The 12,485-nt window shown below is 51.2% G+C and overlaps 1 protein-coding gene across 2 annotated transcripts in view; it reads right to left on the reverse strand.

Annotated features, from left to right (window-relative positions):
* Positions 1–7,145: 7,145 nt before the first annotated feature.
* The window catches only part of LRRK1 (leucine rich repeat kinase 1), a 152,522-nt gene continuing 147,182 nt past the window's right edge, over positions 7,146–12,485 (reverse strand). The window contains exons 31-33 of one of the 2 annotated variants that reach the window (XM_079121755.1): positions 11,202–12,052; positions 10,681–10,782; positions 7,146–8,932 (exon numbers count right to left, since the gene is read on the reverse strand). In XM_079121755.1, the coding sequence (XP_078977881.1) occupies positions 8,755–8,932; positions 10,681–10,782; positions 11,202–12,052 (1,131 nt within the window). In that variant the 3' untranslated portion in view covers positions 7,146–8,754. The remainder of the gene's footprint in view (positions 8,933–10,680; positions 10,783–11,201; positions 12,053–12,485) is intronic. The other variant, XM_079121754.1, reaches the window with a different exon arrangement.

Consider the following 12,485-nt stretch of genomic DNA (forward strand, 5'->3'; position numbering starts at 1 on the left):
GGTTGAGTCTTCTCCATGACTTGAGAGGAAGTGGGCATGAGGGCGGATGTGAGGCTTACCCTGAGCACGCCAAGTGCGAGAGAGAGTATGTGCATGAGGGTGGCATGGGTCTTCAGCCAAGTCTGTGCATATCCCTCAGAAGTGTCGGCAGGAAAGGCTCAGAGGCCTTCTGCTGGCACATGGCTAGCGTGATGGGAGCCAGGGTGGGAGCTGAGGCATCTTCCAGAACCCTTGTTCCTTGTAGGGATATTGCCCCTTGAGGGGTTTGACCCCTACAATATCCTCTCTGCAGTCGGAGTTCTCCTATGTATATTCCCTTTCTACTTGTCATTCTAGGCCTGGGCAGGCCCAGCCTTGTAGATCCTGGGCACCACCTGCATATGCACACTCATGGGTGGCTCTACTGCAGGGCACAGAGAACTTCCATTTAACTGAAACCCCCTTGTGTGTCCCTGCTATGCATTGTCACTGAGTCAATCCTGTATCATTTTCCCATCCTGTCCAGGAGGAAACAAAGATGTCAGAGGCTGAAAAAGTCACCTTAGATCTCAGTGGGCAATGGACAGGATTAGAACTTGGATCTGTGTCTCCAAACCCTACCTTCATCACCACCTTGAACAATAACCCATGGGAATGAGTTTCAACAAATCCTTGGGTACAGCCCCAAGAGGGAGATTTAGGGAAAAACCTTGGGCATTGGGTTTTTGGAGTTTAACAGGTGTTCCTGGTCACACCTTCCTGTGCTCAAGGCTCTTGGGCTCTTCCGTCTGGAGGTGCCAATGACCTCCATTACAATGGAGTGTGGGAGTCTGCTGAGTCCATGCCATTGGATCTTCATCACAGCCTGAGAGTCAGGAGGTGTGGAAGAGCTGAAGGTACATGAGAGAGGGGCTGCCACAGGCCACCTACCTGGGAGGTGGAGAAAGGTGCCAGGGTCTGGTTTTCTGACTCTTGTTCCAGTGGTGTCTCATCATAATGCTCTCTGTCCTCAGTGGGTTTCTATGTGGGTCTCTGTTTTCCCAGTTCTGACCTGTGAAACTAAAAGTAAATGGAAGGGGAAGCAATAATAGGAAGCCTAAAGGACAAGAATCCAGGGAGCCTCAGCCTTGTGTGGGACCTGGGCCTCTGTGAGGGAACATTTCCCCACCAGTGAGAAGGTTGGCTCCAGCTCATTGTCTGCTCAATGGGTTCATCGAGGAGCAGAAATCTTGCATTGAGGGCTGCAAACACCTAGTGTACTGTAGATCAAAATTAAACCACTTTTAATAAATAAAATCCAGATAATGAGTTGGTTCACTTCACTTCTCCAGTTGCACTTGATTTAAGGTTCTGGTGCTCTGATGCAGCTATGTCAGAGGTGGAGATGTTTTCTAGTTCCTTCCACCTCACTCCCATGACTTGCTCCTCCTCTTGTCACACTGCAGACCTGGGTAGAGACTACACTGCTGAGAGGGAAGGGTTGACATGGCTGACCTTGGCCAGACTTGAGGATGGAGGAGCATTCTGGGCTGGGAGCATTTATCACCTCATCCAGCACAGCACACAGCTCATCCTGGGGGAGGCCACTCTGAGGAGGAAGTGAAGACGCTGGCTCCTGTCCTTATGCTGTGGATGCCAGGGACACTGTGCAGAGCTATTTAGGATCCTTGTTAGGGACTAGTGGGTGCCCAGAAGGCAGGGGATAGATGTGTTTCTCCAGGTGCATGCCTTACCCTGCCTCACACTATTGAGACAGGACTGTAAAGTGCCCGGATGACACCAGAGTGGGGGCTGAGTCTGAGCCCAGGAGGGACAGACTTAAAGTTCAAAACTACAATTGCATCCTGGAATCGTCAGAAACAAGTTTCTCTGCTGGCCCCAGGCTGAGTAATGGCAGACCCTCACCTCTCCAGGCCTCCATTTTGTCAGAAAGCAATGAAAGTGAAGCCAGCAGATGTATGGTGCTTGAAGGCTGCAGGGATATGAAGCTCATGAAACTAAGGAAATAGATCATTGAAGCTCCAGGGTTAGATGAGAATGGATGTTCACAGCTCTTGCTGTGTTTCATTGTGTTAAGTCATCCTCCACTGAATCTTCCCATTTTATAGATGAGGAAGCTGAGGCCCTGCTATAGTTTGAATAGGTGTCCCTCAAGTGTTCAGGTCTTGGTCCCCAAGATGGTGCTATTGGGAGGTGGGTGGAATCTTTAGGAGGTGGGGCCTTGTGGGAGGTCCTTAGGTCTTAGAGTCATGCCTTTTGAGGACATCCTTGGGTCTGGCCCATCCAGTCTTTCTCTTTGCTTTCTGGGACATGTGGTGAGCAGTTGGCTCTGCTATGCCTTCTTGCCAGTATCACTTGGTACCTCACCAGAGGCCCACATCAATCAGTCTACCCAAACTTGGACTGAAACTTTAGAACTGTGAGTTAAACAAGCCTTTTCTTTTTAAAATTAATTGTCTCAGGTATTTTGCTATATTAATGGGGAGTGACTAACACAGGCCCAGGAGTTACAAAGTCGTGGGCCATTGGGGTTGGAGTAGAGAATTGCCAACTTCCCCAAAAAGGAGAATGACAATGAGGGTCCAGGTCATGGGTATAGTGGGCTTTCTGTGCATTAATCTAGTTAAGGAGTTTGTCTATTGGCAGGGGACACAGACAGTGATGGAATGTTGGTGGCGCAGAGACAGGATCCCTGGTACAAGCTGGGAGTGTTCTGGTCCTACTGAGTACTCTGAGGGACCACAGCTCCTGGGAGCAGTGCGTGGTGGGCTGGTGTATCTCAGAGCTAATGGAGACTCAGAGTGGTACGTCTGGTATAATGGAGATGTGGAAGTTAGGATGCCAAGGAGCATGTGGGGACAGGTGTCAAAGGGGTTAGTCACGAGTCATTAAGTCCAGGCAGCAAAGCCAACAGAACACACTGAAACACCAGAATTTACCAAGTGCCTCCCGAGAGAGCTCAGCTGTGCAGGAGACAGCAGCCTGTGTGAAAAGGAGAGGTGGTCATGTGAGAGTTGAGGTCCTGTCCTCAACTCTCTTAGGGCAAGACCTCTTTGCCTATCCAGACCTCACCTCCTTGCAGCTTTCCTTGAGAAGCTTCTAGTCTGGGAGAGACACAGCAGGGGACACGGCATGTGTGTGCTGGGTAGTGCTGGTGTGGAGGGATGGTGGCATGTTGGGGCCACGTACCAATTAGAATGGGCCAGGTGAGCCCAGGTAACAGCACCTTCAAATTCCCGTGGCCCCAGCCACAAACTTCAGTTGTTACTCTTGACACATCCATGGCAGGTTGTATGGGTGCATGGGGAACATCCTTCTAGAAAAGAGCTGATAGATACACCACCAGCTCATGCTGTGATTCTAGGGCAGAGGGATGGAGCAACCTGGGGTCTCATACAGGAAATGCAGGGCTCTGGCTCTTAGGGAAAATGGGTGCTGCTCCCTCAACACTCATTTTCTGCCCTAGTCACATGGCTTCTCCCCACCCACTGACTGACCACTGTGGACCAAGGAATGTAGCTTGACCATCTGACCTGGAATAGCAGTGATGACAGCCCTGGAGATGGCAGAGACCACCAGTGGCAAAGTGGAAATTTACTTTATTTACACTAATCAATAGGCTTTCATTTACTCTCTCTTTTTTTGGCATCAGAGATTATACCCAGGGGCATTTAGCCACTGAGTCACATCCCCAGCTCTTTTTTTATTTTTTATTTTGAGAAAGGTTCTCACTAAGTTGCCGAGGCTGGCCTTAAACTTGCAATCCTCCTGCCTCAGCCTCCTGGGCCACTGGGATTACAGGCGTTTTCCACTGTGCCTGGCTTCATTTACTCTTACATGTGTTACACCTTAACTTGGTTCAAGCACAGCATTCGATACTTCTGAAGAAATATTTGTTTTGAAAATTGGGACCTTTCACAACAGGACACTTGTATTTCCCTTAAGTGGTTTTCAGGCAAGAGCTCGTGCTACCCAGGGGGTCCTTCCCAGGCAGGGGAGGTGGGTGTCAGGGTAGAAGATAGGGAGTGAGTCTTGGCCCTGGGTTGGGGGCTGGGCTGGGGCCGTCTCACACATGGCCTCTCCTGGTCTCCTGAGCCATCCCAGTGGAGTAAGAAGAGCAGTTGCTGTTTCATGGAGAAGCTGGAGCCACAGAGGGGGGCAGCTTGCCCAGGGTGGAGGGCCTAAACTCTCAGGACATTAAAGTCATCACACCCTAAATTTGGGGATTTGGGCAACTAGGCTAGACCCTTGCCCCTTTGCAACTGTGGTGTGGGGAGGAAATGACTGCTTGCTGCCCTGGGGGAATGACAGGCCACACCACACCCAGCTCTTACTGCAGAATTAAGCTCTGGGGCACGTCCGGCCCCACCACGTTCCACTCCACTGTTGCTCATATTTCTCTGTCTGAACTTGCACAGAGGATTTTTAGGGCCAGCTCACTTGCTAACTCCCAGTGCTCTGGTTGGGCTGATGGAAAATATATCTGAACATTTAGGAATTACATTTGGAAGCAATGATCAAGAACTGAAAAGTAACAGACTTAAACAAGGAAGTGGGTTTTTTCCCCATTATGTCATGAGAAGCCTGCAGGTGGGTAGCCAGGGTTGGCATGAAGGGGGCCTCTCCTCACTAACCTGGGGGCTTCCCAGCATCCTCAGGGAATAGCCTGCAAGGAAGAGGGGGGTAAAGGTCAGGGTCAAAAGGCCTCTTGCTGACCCCAGACCCTTTTGATGGTGCTCCTCCTGAGCTTGTACTGGACCACATCCACATCACCCCTGAATGGAGCTCAGCCCCAGGATAACCCCCACCTGCAGAGTCATCTGGGAGATGAGGCAGCAGCAAAATCAGGGTCTGTTACTGAACAGAAGGGGTGCAGTTAGCAGTTTCTGCCATAGGATTGTCAAAGCATTATCTTAACTAAAGAACCCCTACCCAACTGTCCAATTCTGTCTTGAATAGGAAATATCATTAGGCATTTAGATGTTTGAGGCCCCTGGCCCCAACTTGTTAGAAGCCCTGGCTCTTTCCAGGGCTGCAGCCTGCTCATGCCTGGGGATACTTCACACTTGCTGACCTTCCTGAGTCTTGGGGAGTGTCTATCCACACATCTCCTTGCTCAGGGCCTTCCCCAGTGCTGTCTCTTTGAAAAACCACAGGGATAGCAGTCCACACTCCAGCCCTGAAGGCACTGTGCAGGGAGTTGGGTCTGCTACGCCTCCCCAGGAACCTCATTGCAAAGACCCCATGGGTTTGAGCAAGCAGTGCCCTGGGAAGGTGGTGACAACCCTGCCAGTAAGCAGTTGTCAGAAAGACCACTGTTTTTCCAGGTGCAGGGCAGTGGGTGGGAGGAGGCCTGGGTGTTGTCTGCTGGGCAGCAGAGGCCTGGATGCTGCACGTGGGCTGTACACTGCCCTGATGACAGGACAAGGGTGCACCAGGGGCAGAGCTACTGGCCTTTTTGACCATCCCTAGCCCCTCACACCTCCCTCCCTCTGGTGTACATCCCCCTCACTGGGGGCTCTGCACCTACAGCCCAAAGACAAGAGTGGTTACAGCTCAGCCATGACCATGGAGGTCAGGCAGATGCAGTAGGATACTTGGTGTGGTTGGCCTTGCCCCGGGACCTGACACTCTCCCTAGGGTGAGATGTCCACACAGGAGAGGGGGCAGAGAGAATTCCTCATTATCTCTGGAGACCAAGGCTTAGGCACATCCTTCCTGGGATCCAGAGGTGAAGTCCCTTTCAGCCTGGATCACCACCATGCAAAGGCACAAATTCAACTCAGAGTGCAAGGGGGAAGGTATAGAGTAAAAATGAAGGACCTTGTCCTCTAAGGAATGCTTAATTCTTCTCCCTAGAGGCAACCTATGTCTACCAGGTTCTTGGGCATCCTTTGGGATAGTTCCCATGTGTGCATGCACACGTACCTCTACAGTTTTTTGTTTTTTTTGTTTTTTTTTTTTTTTTTTTGATGTACACAACACTGCACTGCAAGCTGCTATAAAACAACAACACATGTATTACACCTCAGAGAGCATTTCAGAGCAGCGCTGTCTCCTTGAAAGGCTGCAGGAGCATCGCATTGTTGCATGTACGGGAACTTTATAACTTCCCTCCTGAGAGTTCCGGGTGGTTTCTCTAATAGGGCCATTAGGAGTGATGCTGCAATGAACATCTCTGTTCTGTATTTTTGGGCACTTTCACAAATCTTTCAGGATCAAATGCTTAAGTAGAACTGCTAGGTCGAAGGGTATGTGCATTTGAAACTGTGGTAGATTTTGTGACAATATCCTCTAATGGGTGGCCCCTCCTCCACCCAACAGTCAAAGCACTTTTTAAAGATTGCCTAATAGTCCTTCTTAAAGCTGCCAGTCGTTGCCATGGAGATCCCTACTTATCATTCTGTCCCTGGTGGGCCCTGAGCTCCCTTCTTCACCATGATCCAGCCACACCAACTTTCATGGATCTCTTCAATATATCAGTTCTGTCCCACTTCAGGGCCTTTGCACACATGAGCCCTTTCAGCGGGTGTTCTGAGATTTCCACACAATGCCTCCTTCTTAGATGGCACCTCCACATATGGGCCTTTCCCAGACTCAGTTAAATGTGGTCATACACCACCAGTATCCTGATTTTATTGTCTAGCATGCCTTTAATTTCATTTGTGTGTTCATTGCCACCTCTGCCCAGTAGAAGTGAGCTCTTGGAAGCAGATATTCTTGTCTCTGTGATTTTCACTGGGTACTGGTGTTAGTGCCTGATATTTAGTAGGTACTCACGAAGTAATTGCTGACCCTTTAATACTTTCAATGTAAATGGCTTACTGTTGGGTGAGATCCAGCATTAATGTTCATGGGCCTGTGTTTCTTTGTAATTCAGCTACCTGCTCATACCCTTTACCTCTTTTCCTATTGGCTTTTCTCTTTCTTAGTGATGGGTACAAACCAACCCTTCAAATATGAGCCATTCACCTCTCATTTCTATTGCCATTTTTTTCCCAGTTTATCACCCACCTTTGAACTTAGTGGTAATTTTTCCATTTAAGTCTCTATTTTTTATGTAGTTCCAATCATTAACCATTTTCTGCATGGTTTCTAACCATGGTGTGAAGCGATCTCACTTGTCGCTGTCGGCTCTCCTCATACCGGCTTGGACCCAGGTCAGGAGAGGTTGGGGAGGCAGGTTGGGTGGTGGGGGTGGATGTCAGCAAAGCAGTCTGACTGCAGCTGACAAAGGGCACAGGTGCTCAGGGGTGTACAAACAAGACCTGGGGGTAATTGGGCAGCTGTGGGGCACTGCGAAGAGATGAGAGGGAGAATGGGGATCTGTAAGACTGTGCTGAGAGGCCAGGATGGAGAAAGGCTGTGGAGTGGGCAGAAGGCATGGACCCTCAGTTCCCCAGGACTTGGGACCCAGGCTAGTAAAAGGAAGTGGGGGATTTGTTTTCCCAGGTCTGTGACTGACTGGACACTGATATGGGGCAGCCTACAAGCTGAGGGATGAATACAGGCTGTCTGTTCCCACCCAGGACAGTGAGTGAAGCTGGAGGGACCAAGCCTGTGCTGCTGTCCCAAGCCCTCGGCAGACAGAGACTGTGATTTCATTCTTAGGGTCTGTTTATTTTCAGATAAAAGGAGTCACATCTGCCTGCACACCCCACAAATCATAAGTTTGACTTTTATAATTTAATTTTAGAAAAGGTTCAACTTGAGCTGGAGTGCGACCTCACATTCAGACTTCCACTCTGGGTCAAGCAGTCTCAAATGGCAAGTCCTGGCAAAGACGTGGATATGAGTGCGCGTGTGTACATACAATTTATAAAACCGCTCCCTGTAGTAACCATACATTCCCTGTTAACAGTTCCACTTTTCATAGTCTGCTGTCCATGTGTGCAGTAAATGTTTAGCAAATACATAATTTGGTAGAAGCCCCATACCATGTGATTTCACAACCAGAGGCCTAACCGCTGAGATATTACTTAATTTGTTAAAGTGATAAACATGATTATGATGTGCAAACAAACAGGGCTTGTGCTCAGCTGTGTCCAAGTTTATTTTACTAAGCATAAACACAAGGCCCTTTTGCAAGTCCTGCTGATTGGGTTTCTCCTTCCTTTTGTTGGTAGGAGAAGAATGTAAAGGCCAGCGGGTGCTCCTGCACTGGGCTTTCCGGCTGTGGTACTTAAGGGGACTCATTCACTCCTCAGCTTGGGCGACTCTCCTTGCCCAGGGTCCTTCTTGGGGTTTCTCACACAGACACTTTGCCCAGATAAAGACATCTGATCTCAGCTTGCTCAAGCTGGGCCCCATGCTCCCGGGACTCGAGCTCATGAAATGGGCCCAGTGACTGGGGTCTCCGCGGGGGAAGGGCCAGGGGTCACAGCCCTCCTCCCATCCTGCCCCGAAATGCTCCTCAACAGAGAGGCTCTAGTGTAATTCCATCTGAGACCGGTCCCTTTGTGGGACTCAACCTAGAATGGGGTCCCCCCTCCCCTGCTCCTGGAAGCCAATGGAGGAGGCCCCTCCTGATCAGACCCCATGATCTTCCCTTGGGCTGTAAAACCAGCAATAGGGGGACAGGGTATTCAGGTAACTGCCCTGCAGAACCTGAGAACTCCCAAACCACAGCCAGGCAGGTAACTTCTCAGCACGTAGCAGCACAGGGTTCAGGGCAGAACTCCATCGGTTCTCTGGATCTTCCGAGAGCTGCAGGCAGAGGACTCAGGCAGCGTCCCTGGGGCCAGCTGGCTCTACACTTGGGTCCTTCCACAGGAATTACCTTCTCTTGCGTGTGCAAGCCTCCAGCCGGCCCAGCTCCTCGTAGGACTGGTAGAAAATGTCAAACTCTCTGGCACCCCAGCCCCTCCAGACAGCCAGGCACCATTCTGTGTTTTCATTCTCAAAGCTACACACCACAGTGTCCTTTGCCACCACAGCTGCATCCACCAGCACCCTGCAGAGAAAGAGGGTCTGAGAAAACCCATAGGTGTTCCCACTCAGTTGGGGACAGCACCTCCACCCTATACACCTTGGAGTGGACAGAGCTGAGTAAGGGGGACATGTGTGTCCTAGTCTGGCTTTGAAATGTGCTTGGATGCCCTCCCACATGGTTGCAGCCTGGAGACTGAGGCTTCACGAGGGGCTGAAGGCATCAGTTCATGCTAATGGAAATTATCTATAAGGGACCGATTCCCTGGAAGGTCACTGATGCAACCAGACCAGGCATCTTCCATGCCTTCCTTCAGACTTGAAGTGTTTAGAAAATACCATTGACCCAAACTCCCACTGGTGACCGGGCCCATGATGGAGTCTGGGCTTGTCAATTCCCTTGACTAAAGCTCAGTGTGATTCTTCTTCTCTTACTGCATTTCCACATACTTAGAGGATATAGGGTAATACACTAGGGAGAAAGTCTGCTGCCCCAAAGTCATAACCATATATATATTGAGGCTGTGGACTGTTTTGCATGATCTGTGGATACATAACAAGTTTCTTTTTGGGCCACAGTGGATAGCTCCCCATGGCCTTCCTCTGCTGGTGATGTCTCTGTGGGCTAGTGGCACGTACTATCTGTGTCTCCTCTTTTTGTGTCCAGCACACATGCCTTGCTGGGCAATAAAGACATCCTGTATATCAGGATGTCCAGAGGCCTTTCACTTCCTGGTGGCCTTACCAGGTCCTGCCTTTTAGCTACTGTTCGGGGTCTCTCTCCCTGTAACCTGGGTTTTAGTAAAACCTGGCTTTGCGGGGAATGAAATGGAAAAAGAGCACCAGGCAAAAATTAAGGGACACTAATGATAGGAATTCCAAGGCTAACAGTTGTGTTCTGCAGATCTACTTGATCCCAGAAGTCTGACCTGCAAGCTGGGAACTAGTTCAGCTCAAGGCTGCTGTCCAAATATCAGCCAGGGCTCAGGATCAAACCCTGATCTCATTTCTGTAAGCACTCACTGAGCAAGGGCCCCTGGCTCCAGGACTCACTGAGAAAGCTCAATGTTGGTGGACAAGGGAGTGGAATTGCCATGGATGTCTCTTTGGTCATTGTCACGCTCTGGGGGAAACAGACTGAAAGGGATTTCTCTACCTCCTTATGCTCCAGATAAAATAAAAACTCTTACCCGTGGATTTCTGCTCACACTGCAGAGAAACGGGTCTAAAGTGAAGCGGAAGTGTTCTAGTGTGTGCATGTGTGCGTGTGTGCACATGCGTGCAGCTGCCAGGAGCTCAGCAAATACCAGTACATGGAGCATCAACCACTGCCCAGGGCCACCTGCTTCTGGAGTACCCAGTGCACCTGTAGATCAAGCACCTTGCTGGGGGTATGTCTCCAGGACCAGAGTCCACCTGAAATTGAAATAGAGATCCCTCCAGGGGATCTTCCTGCCTAGGAGGTGACCTTACTAATAGTTCAGCACCTCGCAGAGTCAGATGACACAGGCACATGCTCTTTGCCATCTCCAAGCCTGGGGGCATGACTCTGTAGCAGCATGGCTGTCTCCACCATGAGGCTGTCAGGGCAGGAAGGCCTGTCCAGGACATGGTCTCCATGGCAAGACTGTGCAGGAATACAGTTCCTGGCAATGCTACTTGTGAGAACAGAGCACAGGAGGGATATCAGGCTGTCCTACAGGACTGGGATGGGGCCTTAGGTTCCCCACACTGCTCCCCTGGATCCCACAGAAGCCCCTTCCTCAGCCTTACCCATGAGGAGTCAGCTCTCGGGCTTTTAAGACGGCAATGACACGGCCCCGCTGGGCACCGGAATCCTTCTCCAGGCCAATGACAATAACATCTCCACCACGCCTAAGAAATCAAAACCAAGAGGGGGAAGCGTCCTCTGGGGGGAATGGAGCTGTGTGCTGAGAGGCGCGGCTGCCAAGTCACAAACGTGCAGTTTCTGCTAAGGTTTTAGGTTACAGAGAAGGTACAGACTGTGAGGCAGAAAAGAACTTTCCCAGTGGGAAACACAATCACAGTTGACTGTGGCTCTCCTTTTGTGGCACCTTAAACTCCAGTGGGCAAATGCACTTTTGTGTGGCCATTCTCAGATTTGCTGACATCACTCCCAATTCCAAAACCAAGGGAGCGAATCCTTGGAAGAATAGGCCCTGGTGGGTCTGGATGTTATCTTGAAGGAAGTGATAGGGTTCTGCTCACCCCACCCCCAAAACAAGAGCCATGGCAGCACAGGATGGTGACCCCTCCCCCATCAGGAAACTTACCTGGGGATCCAGATGAGGTCTTTGACAGCAAGGACCTTCACAGCCTGCAGGTGCTGGCTGAACGTGTCCCCATCCATGGGGGTCAGATCGTGCTCAGATCGGTCGGAGGCAGCGTTGGGCTCCTGCAGCCTGTCCGAGTCCTCACAGTCAGTGGAGAAAGGCACACTGGAACAGCTGGCTGGGGAGCTGGGCAGGCTGGAGGGGGACCTGGTGGCCCGGCGGGGTGGGGACGAGGAGTAGGAGGACATGGAGCAGTAGTCGGTCAGCGAGTCCTGGTGGGTCAGGATCTGCATGCCCAGCTCCTCACTGTACATTATGCTCACATCTGCGATGCAATCCCCTTCTGGTCCCTTCAGGCTGGTCGTGTGGCTGCATGGGGGTTCCAGGCCTGAGGGTCGCACAGGAAACATGTCCCTGAGGGGGCTGGGGTCCCCACAAAAGTATCGAGCACACAGCTGGTAGGTGGCTGAATGGTACATAACCAAGGAGTTGGCCTTGTCGTCCAGGCACCAGACAACCTCCTCTCCCCTGCAATCTGAGCTGCACACGACTGACATGACGACTGAGGGGGCAGCATAGGGCTCCAGCCGCCTGCTGATGTCCAGGGCTGTGCAGTCAATGATGAGGAGGCCTGGCCCGTTGCTGTACCAGACCTCAGACCCGCTGTTGACCACCTCCATGGCCTTCACTGGGTAGGGGTTCTGCCGTGTGTCTTCGTCTGGGATGCCAAATTTGGACCTGTTGGCTGTGTGTGAGCATAGGTAGCAACAGCTGTCGTTCGGGGTGCCCCGCACCACGGGAAACACAGCCACGAGCCCATCAGCCAGGCCTGCCAGCACCAGGAAGGAATTCTGTGGGGAGGAGACAGGGACACATGATGCCCTTTGGTTTCACCCACTCCAGAAAAGAAAGTGCGTACCAGACTCATTTCACACTTGCCTTAGGTGGCCACTTGATTTCCACTAATGCACCCAGAGAAGCAAAGCTCTTAGAAAGGCTGGGGTTGCCAGCAGAGGCCTCTGGGCCAGAGTCCAGAGGAGGTGCAGCCTTAGCCCAGCAGAGCCAACCCCATACTTCTTCTTATGTGGCAAAGGAAGCAGTGCCTACATCACCAAGTGAGGGTAGATGTCAGCTGGACCACGTTCCTGCCTCTGCTGGGGCTAGCTTCTTGCAGCACGAGAGGCAGGGAGTTGCCTCTCCTTGGAGGCCACCAAGAGCTCCCTGAGAGGCAGGGCATGGTGCCCTCCCTCCTATGAACACTGCTGAATAACATGAGAGCAGTTG

This window comes from Sciurus vulgaris, assembly GCF_902686455.1.
Source record: "Sciurus vulgaris genome assembly, chromosome: 2".
NCBI lineage: Eukaryota > Metazoa > Chordata > Mammalia > Rodentia > Sciuridae > Sciurus > Sciurus vulgaris.